The sequence below is a fragment of the Myodes glareolus genome, chromosome 8 (genome assembly GCF_982192425.1).
Source record: "Myodes glareolus chromosome 8, mMyoGla1.1, whole genome shotgun sequence".
Lineage (NCBI taxonomy): Eukaryota > Metazoa > Chordata > Mammalia > Rodentia > Cricetidae > Myodes > Myodes glareolus.
The window spans coordinates 33517509-33539630 of record NC_142033.1 but is presented as its reverse complement, the minus strand read 5'-3'; the positions used below and the strand labels follow the sequence as shown (position 1 = coordinate 33539630).

At 45.1% G+C, this 22122-nt stretch overlaps 1 protein-coding gene across 3 annotated transcripts in view; it reads right to left on the bottom strand.

The window, feature by feature from the left end:
- Positions 1-22122, bottom strand: part of Usp46 (ubiquitin specific peptidase 46) — a 75323-nt gene that overhangs the window by 32033 nt on the left and 21168 nt on the right. For 2 of the 3 annotated variants that reach the window (XM_048415285.3, XM_087908951.1), the window contains exons 2-4: positions 13620-13700; positions 8653-8866; positions 5765-5994 (exon numbers count right to left, since the gene is read on the bottom strand). In XM_048415285.3, coding sequence (XP_048271242.2) covers positions 5765-5994; positions 8653-8866; positions 13620-13700 — 525 coding nt within the window. Of the gene's footprint in view, positions 1-5764; positions 5995-8652; positions 8867-13619; positions 13701-14052; positions 14104-22122 lie in introns of those variants that run through there. The other variant, XM_087908950.1, reaches the window with a different exon arrangement.

Genomic DNA, 22122 nt, shown 5'->3' with positions numbered 1-22122 from the left:
CATGTATATACACATATATACACTATACAGAGAAAGGAAGAGAGAACGCTCACACAGAGTGTAAGCTGTTATAATGTCATGGGGACTGGCCACATTCTAACGGTATCAGTGACGAACATACCATAATCTGCTACCTCACAATCTACTTCCACAAGACATGGTATAATTTCCCAGAGAAATCTGGATTCTGTGGCGAGACTTTACGCGTTGTAAGATCCATGGCAGCATTGTTCACAGTTGTCCCAAAGCAGAAATGACCACATATCCATCCACCCTAAAGTAGGTTAATAAAAGATGACATTCATGCACTAAGTCACCACATGGCAGTGAGACAGAAGAAACTAAAGTATCATGCAATGATGCAGTGAATCTCACCAGGGGCACCAACCAAAGGAACCAAGGCACAAAGGCTACGTGGCCGTCCATACAAACAGCAACAACAAGCCAAACTGAACCATGGACCTCACGAGAGCTGAGGGAAGTCCCAGCAGCCATGTGGGCTCAGACGCATCAGGCCTCCAAGGGCACTTGCACCCGCATGCAGACACACACACCTACACATAATTAAAAATCACAAAACACTCCTAAAAAAAATTGCAAAGCAAGCACTAGTGATACATAAAACAGAAAATAATGATGAACTTAAGGGTATAGGGTGAGAATAGAATGAAAATGAAATTGCAAAGCAGAGGGCATCAGGGTGTTGGCAATGCTCTATTTCCTACCCTACATGTTAGTGGCATGGCAAGTTTTTGTTTGTAAAACGCTATTCCAAAATCCTATTTCCCCAATGGAATGTCACTGGGCATATCAGCCACACTCCATAGGAGGCCCCAAGCCCAGGGGAGACTGGCCGACACAAATCGGACACCATCGGGTCCTCTGACCTCCCACCATCACCTTGGTACCAGCGTACACACGTGTGTGCGCGTACACACACACACGCGTGCGCGCGCGCACACACACACACACACACACACACACACAAATGTAATTTGAATTTTTTAATTAGGTAAATAACAGCACAAAGATGTTTTCAAAATGGTAGGAAACACTACAGAACAAACAACCTGATTTCTCAAAACAAGGGAGGGGATAAATTATAGATTAACATGCATGCTGCTATATGGGTATAAATTAACCAACTTTGGACTGGGGAGATGGCTCAGTGCTGAATCACTTGCTGTGTAAGCAGGAGGACTTGGAGTTTGGATTCCCAGAACCCACTTAAATGCTGAGTTTATAATTTATAATTCCTGCCTTGAAAGCAAGAGAAAGGGGATCCCCGAAGCAAGCTGGCTCCGGAGCAGCTGTATCAGTGAGCTCTGGGCGTGACTAAGTAAGAGACCCTTCCTCAATGAATAATAAGGTGGAAGAGTGCTGAACGATTGTTCTAACATCGTTCATGCCTCCACATACATGTGCAATCACATGCACTCATCCCTCTAACACACATACCGACACACATGCAACACACATACCCATGCATCACTCACACACATGCAACACCCACGCACATTCAACACACATACCCATGCAACACACCCACAACGTGATACCCATATACCCACACACATGCAACACACATACCACACACATGCAACATATACACCCACACACATGCAACACTCACAGGAAAGTGAAAAATTTAAAAATATAATTAATCCACTGCTACAAGAACAGGACATAATCAGACAGACTTCAACACTGAGTGAATAATGGTGAAATTATTTTTAGGTGTAAAAATGGCAGTGTGCTTTAAAAAAGGCTTACCTTTGAATGATAGATACAGATAATATCAATTACAAGTGAAATGATATCTGGGATTTGATTAAAAACAAATCAAGTTGAGAGAAGAGGGGCGTGGGAAAACAGAAAATGAAGATGAGTCAAGGAGCAAGGAGTGAGGAGTCACCAATTCCTGATCACACGCGTGCGTGCATACACACACACACATACACACACACATACACATGCACGTGCACACACACACAAAATGCATTGTACTTTTCTCTATTTTTGCATTCACTTGAACTTTACTGAAAGAAAAAGAATAGGGGGCTGGAGAAATGGCTCAGTGGTTAAGAGCATTGCCTGCCCTTCCAAAGGTCCTAAGTTCAATTCCCGGCAACCACATGGTGGCTCACAACCATCTGAAATGAGATCTGGTGCCGTCTTCTGGCCTGCAGGCATACACATAGACAGAATATTGTTGTAGGTACCCAGGTCTTTTCCCCTTTGTTCGTGGCGATTTGCAGGGCTGTTTTTACCTCTGGCTCCCTGGTTTTTCTGCTCTTGCACCGGCCTGAGGGTTTAGCTTAGAAAGAACTTGGCCCTCTTTTGTTATGGTAATTCCACCTGTAAACAAGGTTCCAGCCGTGGGCCTCAGGTGCCTGCCACCGCAGCTGCTTCTGGCCTTGGGCACCGGGCACCTGTCATCCTCTTCCACTGCTCCTGATGGGAGGGGGCTTTGCCCTTTTGCCCCCTAGCCCCCTAGTATATATACCCAACTTGAGTTTAATAAAGTTGCCATTTACTCTTTGGTGAATGAGCATTGTGTCTGTCTGTTTCAACCCTTAGGATATTCATCCATTCTCGTGGGCTCGATTCGGGAAAGCATGCGCCTGTTTCGGGTTTGGGATTTCACAGAAAAGTGCAGGCAACATATTGTATACATAATAAATGAATAAATATTTTAAGAAAAAAAAGAAAAGAAAAAGTATAAATGGACAGAAAAGGGGGCAGGAAAGAGGAAAGTGGAGATCTAGATAAATAGGTTTGTGCCAAAAATTGCTCAAAAAAGTGTTGTTCTCTAGACTAATATAATCACAATTTTTTTAGAAAATATTATATATTTTTCATCTCTGAATGGGAAGAATACTTGTAATTTTTAGTCTTTTTTTCACTTATCTGTGCTTTTCAATCACTTCTATGAGGAATGAACCGGAAACTTGATTCTGATGGTGTTGAAAAGAACATCAATTTCTTTTTTTATTGTTTTTATTGAGCTCTACATTTTTCTCTGCTCCCCTCCCCTTCAATCCTCTTCCATGACCCCCATGCTCCCAATTTACTCAGGAGATCTTATCTTTTTCTCTTTGCTATGTAGATCCATATATGTCTCTCTTAGGGTCCTCTTTGTTGTCTAGGTTCTCTGGAGTTATGTCCTGTAGGCTGGTTTTTCTTTGCTTTATGACTATAAGCCAGTTATGAGTGAGTAAATATTACATTTGTCTTTCTGGGTCTGGATTACCTCACTCAGTATTTTTTTCCTAGATCCATCCATTTGCCTACAAATTTCAAAATGTCATTATTTTTTACTGCTGTGTAGTACTCCATTGTGTAAATGCACTATACTTTTACTGTGTAGTAGCACTACACAGTAGAGCTACTGATGTGGAAATGGAGCCTTTGGGTAACGCATGCAGATGAGGGAGCTTGCTTTCTCTGTCTCCACCAGAGAAGCATCCTCCTCAGATTCCAGTCCTCCAGCCTCCGGGCTCTGAGGAGCAAACCTCCACTGTCTGAGTGTTTGATTTATAAACTGTGGATTGTGGACCCCCACATGGGTTCACATAACTTAATATGGGAGCTGCAGAAAATTTAGCAATGAAAGTTTCTGTACATACAATGACCTAAACTAATCAAATCAAACCCACAGTGAACCTGAGGTGTTTCTGATGGCCCTCGCCCTAAGATTTCGCTGCAATCTAGGTTGTGAACATACAACACACTCATTTGGCACCGTGTGTGCCATCTCACCACTGCCAATGAATATTAGTCGGAGCGTGTGGGCTCAGATCTGAGGCTACTGTATTTTCTGAACTGCAGTGTATTGCACAGAGATTTCTGCTCTTAGAAAAACAGTGGCTGAATTAGAGAAAACAAAGGTTTTTTAGATATATTTTCCCACAATCATTCCTCAGCACATAAGAATTAAATTAGTATATGCTTGGATTGTGTTAGAATGTTTGATTTTAAAAACTGCTGTTAGAGTTGCTGACTTGAGCGTCTTTTAAATATTGTTACACAGGGACTGGAGATATGGCTCAGGGGCTAGAGTGCTGTGTGCTCTAAAGACACTGCTCTTGTCCAGAACCTGGATTTATGTCCCAATACCTACATAGGGCAGCTCACAATCACCTATAATTCCACTTCCTCGGGCTCTAAGGGAACTACGTGAATGTGGTACATATAAATTCATACAAAAATATACACATACACATAAAAAATAAATATGTCTTTTAAAAGCAAAAATTTAAAAAATGCTAAATTAATTTTGTCTTAGGATTAGGACAGAATTTCCAGCACTTTATGGATTGGTTCTAAACACACTTCTGCCACTTTTTCGCTTTATGTTGATGTGAAACAGTGTCCTCAGCACTGATGATTCTAAAACCAAAATATTGATCAGCTCTGAAAAGCACTGAAGATGTTCTGCACCCCACAGTATCAAAGAGTCAGCCACTACTAAATTCTTTGTGTGAAAATAAGTAAATCCATCTCACAGAATGCAAATATGCTTTCACCTTTAATAAATGGTAAAATTATATGACCCCCAAAGAATTGCTGCAAAATAAATTTATGATTATTATAAATGTTTGGTTTATATGCCTACTGTATAAACCAGTCCCATAAAATTTTCTTGGGCTAAAGGAGGTTACAAGTAGGAAAAAAGTCAAGAAGCCCTGGTTTAAATCACCCATGATGGACGGCACTGTTGGCGGCAGCTGGGCAGGCCATGACAGGGGCCCTTAGCCGGTTCTGTTAGAAGCTTCTTATCTCTCTTCCCCAGAAAATACATATTCAGACATATCTGTCCAAATCAAGAAACTCTGGGAGCCCTAAAGAGATACAGACTTTCTGTGGGTTTAGTAGTTAGAATGAACGACAGATGACATTTATTATATACTCTGCCGCATGGCGAGTACGGCTCCACATTTAACAGACATCGCCAAATCCGCTCTTCCCGGTCACCAGCGGGATGATGTGTGTGCGTCAACCCTGCTTTAAGATGAGGACGGCAGAGACAGCGAAGAAAACAACAATACGATGGAAGGTTGGAAAAATCTGGGAGTCAGGGCCAGCACCGAAACTCAGGCAGCTGGGCTGTTACCCAGCCAAACAATGAAGGCACTCTCAAAGTCTGAGTTAAATATAACAAGCAACTACGTCACTCTGAGTCACTCTGTAGAGAGGATGTCCCTAAATCCAAGTAACTTTAAGGGCCTTCCATTGAAGCCAAGGTGCTAGATGCAACCAAGCACAAATGATGCCCAACTCCCAAAATTCCCTGTTGAGGGGGTTCTCACCTAGACAGCTGACTGTGTACAAGTCAGAGTCAATCTTCCCCTACCACTAGGCTGCACCATACTAGACTTCCAAAAGTCACGTAAGGGTCCATACATTACCCCTGACCTCTTCGTGATGCCCTCCGACCTCTTCATATTAAGTGGTTCACAGTGTAATTCAATACTTTAATGTTTAGCCCTAAAATCTGTTCATGGAGTAAAACAACCCAGCATTTAAGGCCACACTGTCCTCCTTACTCTGTTCCTACCACCTGAGAGGGACATCTTTTCGTCCCCCCAGCTGAGACGTCATAATGAACCCACACTTCCAAGCGCTTGCGCTTGAGGTCCAGAGGAATGATAGACAGGCCGACCCACAGGTCCTGAAGACAATGGTAAGCGTGTGATATCTCAACACACATGGACAAGAAAGATGAACGCCATCATGCCCCCGGCCCCCACCATGGACTCACAGTTTCACAGTTCAAGCAGCGGGTTTCGTTGGTGAGTGTTCCCTGAAAAATCTCGTGCACCCAGGTGAGCTCTGGTTTGTTACTCTCTGCGGGTTCGTTCATGTTGCCATTTTTTAACTTCCCATTTTGTTTTTCCTGTTTCTTCTCCTCCTGCAGGATGTCCGCAATAGTGTTTAGCAAATAATTTAAAAACTCGTGAGCATCCTGCTGCATGTAGTTGTCAAAGAGATCTGGAAAGGAGAAGGCCATGATTTCACACTCTGCATCCTGGAGAGTGGACAGACAGAATTAGCTTTCCATGACATGCTTCAGTATTTACAAGGAAAGAGTGGACAGGTATGGCATAGACATACATTTTATCGCTACCGCAATTACAATGAACAACTTTCCAAAGAACCATTCCTTTCTATTTCCTCCCACCCACCAAACATGAATATCCCGTCTTCTTACAGTCACCTATAACAATGAACCAATGTTTAATCATTCTAAAAAAGGACCAAAATTCCTAGACAGAAACCCTGATAAAATACATATTTGTTTTTGCACGTGTGCATGCAGTGTACATGCTGGGGGATGGGGGCACGCATGTGAGCAGGTGCATGCTTCTGTGTGTATGTGAGTATGCAGAGGGCAGAGGCTGACACTGGCATTCATGCTCCACGTTCTCTCTAAGGGAAGGGCCTCTGGCTAACTCTGCCACTCACTTATTGGGCCAGTCTGGCTACCCAGCTTGCTCTAACCATCCCCTATCTCCACCCTCTACCTCCTGCCTACTGGGATCACAGGCTGGCTATCAGCCTGGAATCCTGGGCTACCTGCCCAGCTTTTCATATGAGCGCCGGGGATTTGGACTCCAGTCTTCTCACTTGCTTGAAGGGTACTTTATCTACTGAGCCCCTGAATATCAACTCTTGATAGGATGTGACCACCAGGGACTAATCAGTCTTTGGGTCATTCCGTTATAGCAGTGAGATTCTCTTCCTGAGAGTCATATTAAACCGAAGACTAGCCTGGAAGAATCTTATATGAAAGATCAAAGAGAAATGAGGAGCATGTGTGAACAGACATCTTTTCCACGGTGTTCCTAAAACAAACTCAAGTACCCTAAGCCTACTGCGGGCCCTGATGTCAGGACAAGCAAGCAGTTGGAAGCCCCTACTCTTGAGTCATACTCACAACTACACTGGGAGGGTTGGTTTCCTTCTCTATTCAGGTCACTTTTATTCCAGCATACATAAACTATTACAGCTTTGAAAGCTAGCTATCAAATTAAGCAAGACTTTGAAAAAACAAACACCAGGTTAACTGTGCCCATGTATTGGAGTAAGGTGGCATCTGGGGCAGATGCAAGTTGCAACATCAAATATTCCCATCATCAGAAAAACTAACAATGTAAACTTCTAGAATACACAACGTATCTCTATCACTATTTCCCCTCAAAAGACAAAAGGCCCCATGGGAAGTCTTGTCACTGTTGATGTCACTCACCCCATGACTGTGACAAGATACCTAAGCACATATACCCACAGAAGGAGGGGTTTCTCTGGTTTCACAGTTTCAGAGGGTTCTATCCGTGGTTGCTCAGTCCCAGACACTGGGCAGAGCATCACCCCAGCAATGGAGTATGACAGGAGCCGGCTACCTCACAGTCCACAGGAAGCACAGAATGAGGGAGGGACTAGTAGCCAGTGTCACTTTCAAAGGCACACCCCTGGGATCTGTTTAAAAAGCTAAGGCCCAGCTTCTAAAGTTTCCACGACCTCCTCCAAATACCACCACCAACTGAGAACCGACAGCCGCAGACTGAACACACTCAAGCCTACAGGGCTCATGTCATGTTCACTATAACACCCACGTTATTTTTAACACACCAGAGGCCCTGATTAGGTAGCTTGTGTTTGCTTTAGTCACGGTTCATACAACAGTACTGTTCCGCTCAGTGATTACATCAATGTATTTAACCCTGGGAGTGGAGTACTGAAGTCTGCCTTGGTCAATTTTTTTTTCCTCTTACAATGATCCTTCTTAGAATGCAGCAAGTTACAAAAAAAAGGAAGGAAGGAAGGAAGGAAGGAAGGAAGGAAGGAAGGAAAGAAGGAAGGAAGGAGAAAGAAATCATTCTAAATGAGATGTCAAACCTCAATTTTTAAATTTCTATTATATTCTCTGTTTCTTGTATAATGGGAATAGAAGAAATGTCTTCTGACGGGCAGTGGTGGAGCATGCCTTTAGTCCCAGCACTCACTCAGGAGGCAGAGGCAGGCAGATCTCTGTGAGTTCAAAGCCAGCCTAGTCTACAGAGTGAGTGCCAGGATAGCTTATAAAGGGAAACCCCGTTTTCTTTTCTTTCTCCTCTCCCCTTTCTAATTTAATTAATTAATTAATTTTAATTCATTTTTTTTTTTGTAACAAAGTCTAATCATGTAGTTCTAGGTGGCCTGGAACTCATGGTGACCTGCTGTCTTTGACTCCTAAGTGTTAGGATTAAAGTTACACACTACCACACCTGCGCCCGCTCTCTCACTCTCTCTCTTCCCACCCCCCCCCCAATTTTTTCCACTGTTATTTATGTGTGGGGGGGGTGTCTATGTAAGTATATATAATGTGTAGAGTATCAGATCCCCTGGAACTGGAGTCATAGGTGGCCATGAGCCATCCCACATGGGCCCTGGGAACTAAACTCCAGTCCTCTGAAACCAGAGCATGCATTTTTCAAGTGCTCACTCTTCACCACTGAACCATCTCTTCAGTCCAAGAAACCACCTAGTTAACCGCACTAACTCACAAACTTTAATAAACTAGAATGAGCTTTCCATGTGGAGGCTGCCCAGAACCCCGGCTCTTGCTGTCCTCCAGCTCCGTCACCCCACCAAGGCTCCAGCACTCACCGTTCTCTTTCCTCAGCCTTGAAATGAACTTCTTTGGTGGGATGACGCCGACCTTCTTCTTCTGCGTGGCGATGCTGTGGAAAAGGTCTGCCAGGCATGTCAGCAAGTTTTCCTTCTTTTTTTGCTGGGCCTTGTATGCCAACACATTCTCCCGGAATGGCCGGCAGAAGTACAATGCCTGAAGCACGGAGTTACAGTAGCACGTGTTTCCGAACTGCCAAGGCACAAGAGGGGTGACTGGAGTCATTGTCTGGGGATAAGCCGTCTCTGAGCAGGGGAGGAGCGGGAGATGCCAGGATGCTGGACCCTGCCAATACCTGCGTTCCCCTGTCAGAGCCCAATATGCCGGAAGAGATAACTGTGGATCTGATCAACAAGGACAGGAACAAAAGGGTACAAGGAGGATCTCCACCTGCCTAGTGCTGCGACTCCCTAACACAGCTCCTCAAGTTGTGGTGACCCCCAATCATAAAATCATTTTTGTTGCTACTTCATAACTGTAACTTTGCTGCTGTTATGAACTGTAATGTAAAAATCTGTGTTTTCCGACAGTCTTAGGCAACCACTTCATAAGGGTTGTTCAACTCCCAGGGGGTGGCACCCACAAGTTGAGAACCACTCAGTAACAAAGTCAACTTCCTTAGTGTAGTTTTGCTTGCCATGCTTCCAGTCATGGGGAGTCAACCACAGTCTGTGACCATTACGTGGAAAAATTACAGAAATAAATTATCTATATGTTTTCTATTATGTTCCATTCTGTGCAATGTGATGGAATCTCACACCATCCTACGCCATCCTGTCCCAGATGTGAATCACCCCTTAGCAGAGCGTAGGCATAATGTATGTGGTACCTGCCCACTTGCCCCTCTGTAGACTTCCTGGGTATCATAAGTAATCTTTATATTACTCAACAAGAGCTCCAACCAAGTATTAAGAAACAAACTAATACTGAAGATTTACTGTAATTGTTCTATTTTATTAGAGCATTATTTAATCTCCTGTGCCTTTACCACCAGTGTAAACATAAAAGAAAAACACAGTCTCTATAGAGTTTGGTACTATGCAGTTTTAGGTATCCACTGGGGGTCCTGGAATGCATTCCCCACGGATAATAGAAGCCTAGGAATTCTAGTACTTTTCTGATCCATCAAAGTCTAACTTATATAAACACTCTGATGAGGAATCTAATAGGATCTGGTACTTAGAAAAAAGAGACAAGAAGCCAGGCGATAGTGGTGCCTGCCTTTAATCCCAGCACCAAGGAAGCAGAAGCAGGAAGATCTCTACAAGAATAAGGCCAGTCTGGCCTATACAGCAAGTTCCAGGACTGCCAGGGTTTTAACATGGAAGAGCCCTGTCTTCGGGGAGGTAGGGGAAGATGAAACCTACACAGCATGGGGACTCAGAAAAGCAGCTGGCTAAAGAAAAGTCACAATGCAGTATAAAAAAAATCCCCCATGACTGCAGGCATGGTGATGCACATTTGGGATCCCAGCTCTTGAAAAGCTGAGGCAAGAGGATCACTGCAAGCTGGAAGCCAGCCTGCACTATACTATGAGTTCAAGGTCAACTTGAGCTGTAAAGAAAGACCTTGTCTCAAAAACAAACAAACAAAACTCTCATGACTGTGAAATTAAAAATAAAAAAAAAACCTGAGACAACCAGGGATATAGCTCAGTGGGAAATACGTGTGTGTGTGTGTTTGCACATGTGTGCGCACCTGCACACATGCATGTGTGAGTGTATGTAAATATAAGTGTGTGTGATATGTATGTGATATGTGTATATATGTGTATGTGTTTATATGAATACAAACATATATATACACATATTATGTAAACATATACACACATACAACAGTGAGGAGGATTATTTAAGAAGTTAAGAACTACCTGTCCAGCTCAAGTCTTTAGGGAACAGGGATTGTTTTTCTCTGTTAGGATTACAGTGGTCGCTGCCCCAGAGTGCCAAGTCTCACTTACTCCAACGCAATGGAGCAAAAAGTGTCTCCATAGGCCAACCTCCCATTTTCCTGCCTCTTACCTTCTAAATTACCCTGCCTCATGTTTCCTCCAAGGTGGCAATTGTCTCAATATGGTATCACACAAGTTCCCGACCACCCCCCCTATAATCAGAGTAGGGCCCACACAGCAACACTGTTCCTCTCCAGGTCACAGACACGTTTGACTGCAGCGGCAATGTCATTATCTCACTGGCTTCTAAGTGGCTGGAAGCCTAGCTCCGTGGGAGGACCCAGCTGAGACCTGCACTTTCGGCTATTCCCACACAGCAAATGAACAGGAAGAAATTCCGAAGAAATAACAAGATTCATAGCCCAGATCCCAAAGTGCTGTAGAAGGTCAAACGGAGTATGGGCGTCTTCGCTGAACCACCTCTTGGTGCGAACATCTTCGGAGCCTAGGTATTTTAATGTTCCTTGGCACAACCATGTAACAGGTGGCAAACCCCTTCACGCAGAGGCTGGCACCTCCACAAATTACCATCCCAGGAATCATAAATGAATCTATTAATAGACACAGCCTTCATAATTCTTCTACTAGTCAGGCGAGAGTCATAATTCTCCACTGTCTGCCTTTGTATTTTCTTTAGTCAAGAAAAAAATTACCATGGATTGAATAACTTTCTTCAGAGAGCTAAGTGGAGGTTCCTGCACAGCGGCTAAAATAAACTGTATTTATGTTAGAAGACTGTCCTCCCGGGGCCTTGTGTAGCTCTCCTCTGTCAGGTCTCTACTCTGCTTCTCAGTGTCTTTTACCCGACACCCTTCAGTCACGGCTGGCCTGAACTAGTGATCAACTCTGGGGAAATAAGAGGGTTATTTTCCAAGTGTCTGCAGCATGCCCTGGCCTCCACCAGGGCCTCACCTAGGGGCTCTCATTCATCCTTCACTGTGGCTCAAGAGGGAGAACCACTACAGCCACTATTAAGGTGGAAAAGGAAGGCCAGAAAGACCAAATGTTATTCTTTTGCTCTGGTCCCTTTAAGGGACAAGTCACGCCCACTCCCAGCCACTTCTGACCCTCCCTTGTCGCCATCTTAACCCCTTCCTTCTGTCCCCCTCTCTTGGCGTGTGCACGTGTCTCCTCTGTCTCTATGTTTCTGTGTCTCTGTGTCTCTCTGCCTCTTCTTTAAGTAATAAATGTTTAGCTTTATGTTCAGCCTTATGTTTATTCACTCAACCGTTTGCTCACCCGGCCGCCTGACTCTCCTAGCCGCATGGCTGGTATCAGCCTGACCCGGACGCGCTCCCACCAGCTCTGCCGCTCTCGGGGAACCTGCACCGCTCTAGCCATTTCTGCCTGGACTAGCGGCTGCGGTCACCCCAACATTATATTTTTAAAGAACAAAACCAAGTTCCTTGCCACAGTTCATACCACTAGTTAACAGTACATGGAGAATAAAAGATGGGGCTCTTTCCTCTGCATCCAAGGTAGCATTTACTGAGAAAGAATGTGCCTAACTTCTTCAAGCACACAACACAGCAGAAAGCTGGCAGACCGGCGGAGAAGCTGCTCCAGAAAGCCATGTGTCTATGAACTAGCATCCTCAACATGTAAAACTTCTGTTCAATAAAGAGAAGATGGTGAAGTAAAAAGCTCAGTGGTGATGGGCAATACCACCTTAACACCTGACCTACCACCACCTTGCCAAGGAAGCAGAGCCTAAGGAGGGCCAGGTCCTAGGGGCTCCTGTCTAGCACAAAGGAAAACAGGTTGTAAAACAGTTTCCTCCAAGACCGAAACTCCATATCCTACAGGGAAACTCCTTAAGTAGGAAAGTAACCAACTCAAAGCGGTTTCAGGAAGTCCCTGGAGCTGACTGGATCCACTAGGCCCCTCCCTGCCAGAGTGAGCTAAACTTCAAAGAGGACTCTCGGAAGAACAAAATCTGAGAAGACTCTGAGACCAGACAGCTGCCTAGAAGAAGCAGAAACCAGCCCAGCCAAGCAGCCTGGAGGAGGCTTAGGCAAAGGCGCCTGGAAAGGGCCCTCTCCACCCTGCTGTGCTGCCTGCAGGCTGTGCAGTAGACTTCAGATTTGCCCGTTTTAGTGAGCTGTCTGTCACCCATGTTGGGGTGAGCCTTGGTGATCCAGCTGTCTCTGACTCTTTTCTGCTCCTCTAAGTAACCTCTCCCATATTCCTGTATGTAACCTCACTAAAACTCACTGGTTCACCAAACTGGACTTCGACGGTGTCTGTAATTTGGTCTGTCGTGAGCTCCCTACATCACTCTGGGGTGAGCGGATGGGTATTGCATCTCCTAGGGAAAGTTTTGTCTCACAACAATGGGGCCAAGTGACTCTGGGATACATGACTCTTGGTCCTTGACTGACAGCTCACCCCGAGCTAAAGATATATTATTAATATATCTCAAAAACATGCTATATTATTTGTCAAGTACAGGTCACTGTTGTATTGGCCCAAACCAATACAAAGACTGGAAGGTTCCTGCTGTGAGAAAGGGAGGACAAATCAAAGCAGGTTCAGCCACAAATGCTAATGAAGTCACTATAAAAGCAGCATATCAAAGGGACTCCCCTCAAGGCATGCAGGAAAGGGGTTGTGAGTTCAATCAATAATGTAGTAATTAAGTCCTTTGCTGGGGACAACATTTAGTACATTTTAAATAGTAGATTAGAATGCCTTTCTCCAGTATTTGCCTCTACTACTAACTAAAGCACCCAGTTATTTAACAATGAATAATGGTGGCAATGGTAGCAGAGAGAGACGGGCAAGGTACATAAGCCTCAAGTCGCAGTGCTCAGGCAGAGGCAGGAGAATCACTGAGAGTTCAAGGCCAGCCAGGTCTGCAAAATGAGTTCAGATACAACAGAGCTACACAGAGCTGTATAGAGCTACATAGCTCTTGTCTCACACAGCAAAAACAAAAGTCAGCCAGCAAGTCACATCAAATACCCTAAAATATTGGAAACAGTAAATACTTACATTGACCAATCCGAAGTAGTGTTCATTGATCGGAAACTGCTCTGGACCAATGTCTTTTTCCAGAGCAGAGGCATTGGTGCCCTACAAGAAAACATAACAAGAGTTTGGTGGCGTGAAAACAGATGAGGAAATGAGGTGATATGAGCTAGCTCACTCTGAAACAAGCATCCCTTGTCAACAACATATGGGGGATACGAGGAGTGTTCTTTCATACACTCGCAGTACTTCGAAGCCAACTCATGTGTTGCCCAGCCTGACACTGTGTAGTTTCAGTCACCTCCCATGAGGAGAGGACATTTGAGATCGGTATGTAAATGAGCAGATGATCCTTTGAATAAAACATTCCAGACAGCTGCAGCAACTTTCAGAAACAGAGTGCCTGGAAGACAGGACCACTTCCAAAGTCAATTGCTGATAAGGCTACAGTGCACACCTGTTGAGTCAGGCACCCGTCTCTAGGTCCAGGCATCAATGAGAATGGTGAGGAAGCGGACTTGTATGCCTACTCTCACGGAGTTCCCATCTGTGTACGTGACAACAGCCTGAACCATGGAGCAAGTCTATTAGACAATACAGCTATGAGACGGGCTGGGGATGGTAGGGGCATTGAGTTGTAAAGGCCGCACGACTGTACCTTTAAGTAGAGGACCCGGAGAGGGTCATAATGAGAAGGGACTATGTGCAGAGAATGTTGCAGATAATGAAAGGATCCAATGTGAAACCTGACAGCGGTCGGATGCCTCAGACTGCTAAGGCTGGTCATACCCCAGCATGGCGAGAACTCCCACGCCCTCTGTGCCAGGGACTGTGCGGTTCATCCTCAAGAAGCTTACAATAAGATGACTATTCCCAGTTGCCTACGTCTGGAAGTGATTTAAAACCCAAGAGACTGGGTACATACATCTGGGAGGGATTTCTTTTTCTTAATTAAATCATTTGCAGTAGGAAGATCCACTTTTCATCTGAATCTTTTGAGGTGGGAAAAGTCGCCTTTAACACGGGCCACACCTTCTGCTGGCAGCCTGTCTAACGGGCACGGAAGAAGGAAGCTTGCTCTCTTTGCCCGCTTGCTCTCACCAGCAAGCCCATTCCTTCACTGGCATTAGAGCATACTTCTTTGGGATTCCAGCATATACTGAAGACCAGCTGAGACATCCAGCCTCACAGACTAAGCAACTACATGATTCTTGGACTTTTCATTGGTAAACAGCCATTGGTAGACGAGTTAGACCTGCAAGCTATTCTAATAAATTCCCAAAGGCTGAACTGAGGAGTCAGGCTCAATCTTATCCAAATGCTGCCAGAGCCTAGCCATCAAAACAGTGATGAAGCCCCACCTACCTGGGGCTAGTCACTAATAATGGATGGTCTTTTCTCACTCAGATTGAGTGGGCTGCCTGTAAGTAAGAAAAATTCACTTGAGTCAGGTACAATGATCACTGACCACGGGGAGCAGGTTCCAGGCCCCCTAGAAAGACACTCGGTGCCTTTACATAAATGGTATAGTGTAAGGAGCCGACTGATTATCACCATTACAAGATGGCGCTGGCGGTCCTGCAGCTTGGAGGTAAACAAGTCCTTATTTGGTATTGCCACGTGGGGCTGAGCGCCCTTTGCCTGTACATGCGCAATTGAGCCTTGTCCCTGGCCAATCCCGAGGCTTCGGGCATCAGCAGATTGGTATTCACCAATCAGGGCAGTACCCGAGTCCCTTCAACCTATATAAGCAGATGCCGCTTGGCCTTCTCTCTCTCTCTCTCTCTCTCCCTCTCTCTCTCTCTCTCTCTCTCTCTCGCTTTCTCTCTCTCTTGCTTTCTCTCTCTCTCCTTGTTCTCTTTCGTTTCTTGCTCTCTCTCGCTTCCCGCTCTCCCTTCAACCAAGAGGCTCCAATAAAGTGTGATTTGAGAAGAATCCTCGACTTCGTGGTTGTTCTTCCTTGCTGGACGAGGGGGCGCCACAGTATAGTCAGTGCCTCTCAATACAGTTTCATATTGTGGTCCCCAACCATAAAATTATTTCATTGCTACTTCATAACTGTAATTTTGCTACTGTTGTGAATCGTAATATAAACATCCGATATGTGACCCCTAGTGAAGGAGTCATAACCCACAGGTTGAGAACCACTGGTATAGTAGTGGCTTATAACCTAAGCACATCCTCCTGTGTGTCTTTCTTTCCTACATTACTTATAATACCAGGTATCATATGATTGCTATATAAACTGTTGGTACACGAGTGTAAAGACAAAGTGTGCTCAGTACAGGTGAGATGCTTAAATGCCTCCGATCTGTATTTGACTGGCTTGTGAGTGCAGAGCCCACGCATGGACAAGGAGCAGTAGGTAGGACCAGAGGGCCTTGCTGATTCTGGTCCCTCACCATCTGCAGCCTTCTTCTTCTCAGGCTACCATGGGAAACTCGAAGCTCGCAGAGGCACGAGGATTTGGGAAACAGAACGGAAAACATTAAAAGGTAATGCTGCGGGCCTGGCGGGATGACTCATTAATTAAAAGTGTACACACATGTGAGTAAACAACAGAATAAATCTTTAGACAATTTCTAATACTGTATATTCCTTAATTTATTTTTTACGTGTATGAATGTTTTGCCTGCATGTGTGTATGTGTACTCTGTGTGTGCCTGGTGCCAGAAAAAGGTGTCATATCCCCTAGGACAGGAGTTAAAGTTGGTTGTGAGCCACTATGTTGGTGCTAAGCCAAACCTAGGTCCTCTGCCAGAGCAACAAGTGCCCGTAACCATTAAGCTATCTCTTTAGCCTCCTAATGCTGTGTACTTTTAACTCACACAGTTCTCCTCTCCTCCTTCAGAAAAACATGACCATCAAAACGGCCCCTTGCCACATAGCACACTTTAAATAGGAAATAACTCGAACGCGAGCCAACTGAATAGAAATACAGCAGGCTCTTACTCCCCAGCCTTGATTCCGTGAGCTGTCTCTCTCTCTATCTCTCTCTCCCTCTCTGTCTCTCTCTGTGTGTCTCTGTGTGTGTGTGTCTCTCTCTCCCTCTCTGTCTCTCTCTGTCTCTCTCTCTCTCTTTCTCTGCTATGTCACCATTCTAGGCTCCTTTACCCACCGTCTGAGAGAGGACTCAATGCTCAAACATGAGCCAAGTTCAGTGCATGAGGGAAAGAGCCATTGTCTCCACAATAACACGGCTTCACTCTACAGACGAGCCTTTGAAATAACAGACCAAATTATGGCAGGATTCCACAGTACTGACAAAAAAAAAAAAGCCTAACATTTTTAATAAAGTTATTTCTAAATTACAAATTAATGTAAATGATTGGTATTAAAAAGACCAACATCCATTCTTTTTTTTTTTTTTCAGGAAAAATTAGAATGTATGGCAGGCAGGGAGATCAGGATAAATGTAACATACGAAACACAGTGGTAGGAACAAGATCTCATTAGCTCTTTCTTTATGAAAAAAAAAAGACAACACAGAGAAGTTAACACACGATTTTTGCTAGGTAAGTCTTGCCTGTCTTAGCAGTAATTTTGCCGTTTGTGGAAAAGGAGCCTGGAAGTTAGGATGAAGATTTGTATTGAGAACAGAGACCCTGAGGTGACGTAGTATCCACTCACACCGATGTTAACAGGCCATCAGACCCTACCTGTTGGACTTCCCACCCAGCAAAGTAGGAACCCATTATGAACAAATTCTCCATCGCTTTCTCAATATACACCCAGTCTGTGCTGTACTAGAAGGAAAGAAAGGTCCAACAATCACACTGACCAGACTCATCCAAATTCACCCAGTTCTGGAGGTCTTCGAGCTGGGTGTGGTAACACAGTCTTTAGTCCCGGCAATCAGGAGGCAGAGGCAGATGAATTGCTGAGTTTGAGGCCAACCCGGTAGGAAGAAGAAAAAAGAAAGAAATTTTGCACCAGCAGTCCAGGACTCACTCCCCTAATTGGCTGCTCATAAGCTTATGTGCCTCTCTGTTGTAAAGAATGGAGATGCTTCCGTGACCTAAGCATCTCTCCTCAGCTCTATCGTACCATACGCTCAGCATCCCTCATACCTCGCATACTCCCTCCTGTCTCCTGCCGTTGCTACCTCGTTCTTACGTCTCCCTCAGAGCTTGTCATCTTTGAACTGTTTCTGCTGAAACACATAAAAGTCAGAGGATTTCTAAGACTGGGGAAGCAAGGAAAGGTACAGAAGGGGGTAAGGCCGTGTAGTTGAAGCTGAGCGACAGTGTGGATGGTGGGCTCACTGGGCTATTCTGTTTATATTTTTACACCTACAATCAGCCATATATCTCTTAACCATGAGGATGCGTGCTGAGAAATACGTTATTTAGGCAATTTTATCATTAGTGGACATAGGGAATACACACACTAGCCTGAAAGTACAACCTCCCACGACCTATGCTATATGAAGTGTGTATTGCATAGGTACATATGTATGGAACAACTTATTGCTTCTTGGGGCATGACAAAGGAAACAGAAGATCAAGTCAAGGGCTAGAAAAGATGGTGAGATCAAGAAGGCACATAAGGGAGCTAACTGCAGGGATGGTTCACCGGTTATGAGCATCCATTGCTCTTGCAGAGGACCCAGGTTCAATCCCCAGCACCTACACAACAGCTCACAATCACCTACAACTCCAGTTCCAGGGATCTGATGCATTCTTCTGGCCCCCATGGGCTCCTACACACACATGGAGCACGTAAGCCCACGCGAGCCATGTGCATACCTGTAACATGAGGGCCAGCTTGTTGGGGTTTCCATCCCTCCAAGTACCCCAACAGCTGGCAAGCAACAAAGAATAATCACACACAGGACTCCATAAGGTTATAAACTGATTGGCCCACTAGGTCAGGCTACTTATTAGTTCTTACAACTTTTGTTACCCCATTATCCTTATCTACGTTAGCCCATGGCTGCGTACCTTTCTCAGCTGGGCAAGTTACATGCTGTCTCTTCGGTGGTCTGCACAGGAGTGGCTGAGGGAGCTTTCTCCTCCCTAGCCTTATCCTATTCTCATTGCCCCGCCTCTACTTCCTGTCTGGTTGACCCGCCTATACTTCCTGCCTGGCCAATCAGCGTTTTATTAAAATACATGATTGACAGAATACAGATAATTCTCCCGCACCACATACCCATAAAAACAAAGAAAGTTAGGGAGTCACACGAGACTGCGCACTCCAGGAAACACTGTAAACGGAGAGCATGCTAAAACAGCCCAAAGCACAGAAAAGACATGATGCAGATTCTTAGCTTTTACTGTCGCTACCGAGGGTCGTGTGCCCTGCCTAGCAGTGCATGCTGTTCTTTCACATGACTAGCAATAGGTTTGTGTCGACATGTCACACTGAGGAACAGGTCACTCTATCCTTTTACAGAGATGGCATTACTTCGGATAATGTAACGTTAACAGTGCCCTCCAAGTTAAAAGGTGCTTCCCAGGAGACAATGAAGAGGCTCAGGAGAACCAGGGGTAAACAACTTCACATGCCTGGGAAGGCTGAAAATGGGGGTCCCTCTCCGGAGAGACAGAAGCAGTAAACTGCTGGGATAGGGAACTGTGACCCATCCAACTGCAGAGGGGACACTCTCTGACCTCTTGAGCTGCCTGTACGTCATGCAAAGAGCTCTAGGGTTGCAGCTTCCATGATGCCACACCTTGTTCTCAGGGTCAGCTTTGGAGTCCTACTTGATTCTGTAAGTAACCCTTCACCCATACACTAGTTAAGAACCCCAACAGAAATTCATCGGTTCACCAAGTTAGACTTTTGTACAATCATTACTTTGGTCTGTCCTGGGTTTCTTTCTGGGGAAACAAAAACAACATATACATACATACACCTAGACATATGTGGGGGGGTAGTATGGATGTGTGGAGAGAGAATTATGCCTCTAGGAAAAAATCTCTCACATACAACAGTAGGCAATAAGAATTCTTTAGCTCCATTATAGTCTTATGGAATCAGTATGGTAACTGTGACCCAGCACTTACCAAAACATCATTCCGCAGCAGATGGATGTGTCTATAGGTGGAGGAACAGTTCAGCAAGGACACCCTTGCTCTAATCTCCAAAACTGGGGGCTATATTACCTCACAGGACAGAGGAAAACTGAGATGGTATTCATTCACACATCTGAGGGTCTGGAGAGATGGCTCAGCAGGTAAGAGCACTGGCTGCTCTTCCAGAGGTCCTGAGTTCCATGTCCAGCACCCACATGGTGGTTCACAACCATCTAGAGTGGAATTTGATGCCCTCTTCCACCATAAAAAAAAAAATGCAGAAAGAACATTCATCTGTATAAAATAAATAAATAGAATATTTTTAAAAGGCATTAGAACGGGGCTTGCTCTGCCTTATCCATTGGGCTCAGAATGCTCACAACTGTCCTTCAAAGTGGGAGCATGAACAAGGCAGAGCACAATACTGTGTGACAATTTCAGAAGCTGCAGGTGGATGGGACAAAGCCAAGGCACGGTTCAACCTCTGCTGTGGAAATGCCTGGGGAGGCATTGACCTCTGTGAGTTCAAGGTCTAGAAAGTGAGTTCCAGGACAACCAGGGCTACACAAAGAACCCTGGAGGGGTGGGGGTGCAGCCCTCTACCAACCGGGCGTTCTTTGGATTTCAGAATTATAACAAAGCCAATGCTCTGCACGTAAAATACTTGACTTGCAAGGCTGGTGACCTGAACTTGATCCCCAGGACCCATGTAGAGATAGAAGTAGAGAACCAACTTTAGAAACACTGTCCTCTGACTTCCACACATGCACTGTGGCACACATATCCCTCATACGCATACAATAATAAATCAATCAGTAGTACATAAATTGGTGCTTTTAAAAGATATCAAAGTAGATTATTTAAGCCACAAGACAATATAATTGACTACAGCAGCCTAGGAACCCAGTGCCGTGTGTTTACTAACCCTGTAAGGACTGCCAGTGCTTCCTCACCTCCATATCGCACCTAGCATCTGCAAGGACATTAGACTCAACCCCAGCACTCAAAGGAAAAAAAAATCTCCTGGATTTTACCCCCACATCACCCAGAGAAGCTACAAACACAGTAAGCTCCCCAAAAGGGGCATTTGTAGACAGCTGACTTTTTCCAGAGGTGGCCTTTGGGGCATTTGTAGACAGCTGGCTTTTCCCAGAGGTGGCCCCAGGCCTCTCCCCTGCCTCTCTCCAGTGACCCAGCAGATGCTACTGCAGGGCTGCAGGCAGCCGCTGCAAGCCGACCATGTCTAACTATCTGCACCCTGCAAACTTCCCTTCAAGCTACCTTCAATGCTGCATACATTGAAGGTACAATTCCCATGTACCTATCCACGGTTCCTCAACACAACATCCGTCTGTAATGGAACACCTCACGCCCCTGGAATTTTCCCACTTAGTAAAAGTCCCTGCCCTCATCAGGGCTCAGGCTAGCGCCTCCAGGTCATACCTGGCATACCTGCTGCTGTGCTGTCCCCATCCATCTCTGTGCTCTACTGACAAGCTCCTTCCATCTCTCCACTCCATACACTTCTTGTTCAGCAGCAGCTAGACAAGGCTGCAGGATCTCTCATCCATTCCACCACCAGCTCTTACACAGCCTCCACCATCCTCCTTAGCCACCCCTAAGCACGCAGAAGAAGGATTCTTTTCAAACACAAAACTGTTTAGAATCCCACCAGTGGCTTTCACTGCTGTCGTTAACTTCGCTTGTCACTCATTGTCCGGCACACCCTGCCTAGACCAACGGCTGTTTTCCAGTCTCCAGTCACCCAAGTTCTTTCCTATTCCCTTTCCCCTGCCTGGACCTTAACAAGTATAGATGGAAGTTTCTATCCCATTGGGTCCTGCAGCTGTTCAGTCTCAAATAAACACACAGAGGCTTATATTAATTATAAACTGTCTGGCCTATTGCTCAGGCTTATACTAACTAGCTCTTACAATTTAAATTAACCCATAAGTCTTACCTATGTTTAGCCACATGACTTGGTACCTTTTCTCAGTAAGGCATCCTCATCTTGCTTCCTCTGTGTCTGGCTTGCTACTGCATCTCTCTGCCTTTCCTCTTCCCAGAATTATCCTAGTCTGACTGCCACACCCATACTTCCTGCTTGGCTACTTGTCAATCTATATTTTATTAAACCAATACAAGTAACAAATCTTTGCAGTGTATAAGAGCATTATCCCACAGCATACAAGTCTAATTTTTAAAAGCCAGCTCCTCAGGGTACTCTTCACAGGGCAGCCCCTCTCTGCAAACCCAGTGATATGACTGATAGAATGACCTCCCTCCCCAGATGTTCACTTCCTACCCCTGGAACCATCACAATGCATGCATGGTAAAGGGGACTTGGCAGATATCACTAAATGAAGGATCTTGATACAGAATATTTGTTCTGGATGCTCTAGATGGTAGATGAACTTGGCAGGATGCTCAGTGTCCCCATGGGTCAGAATGAGTGAAGACAGACAATGCAAACAGAGCACTGAGACACTGAAACTACTACACCTCTG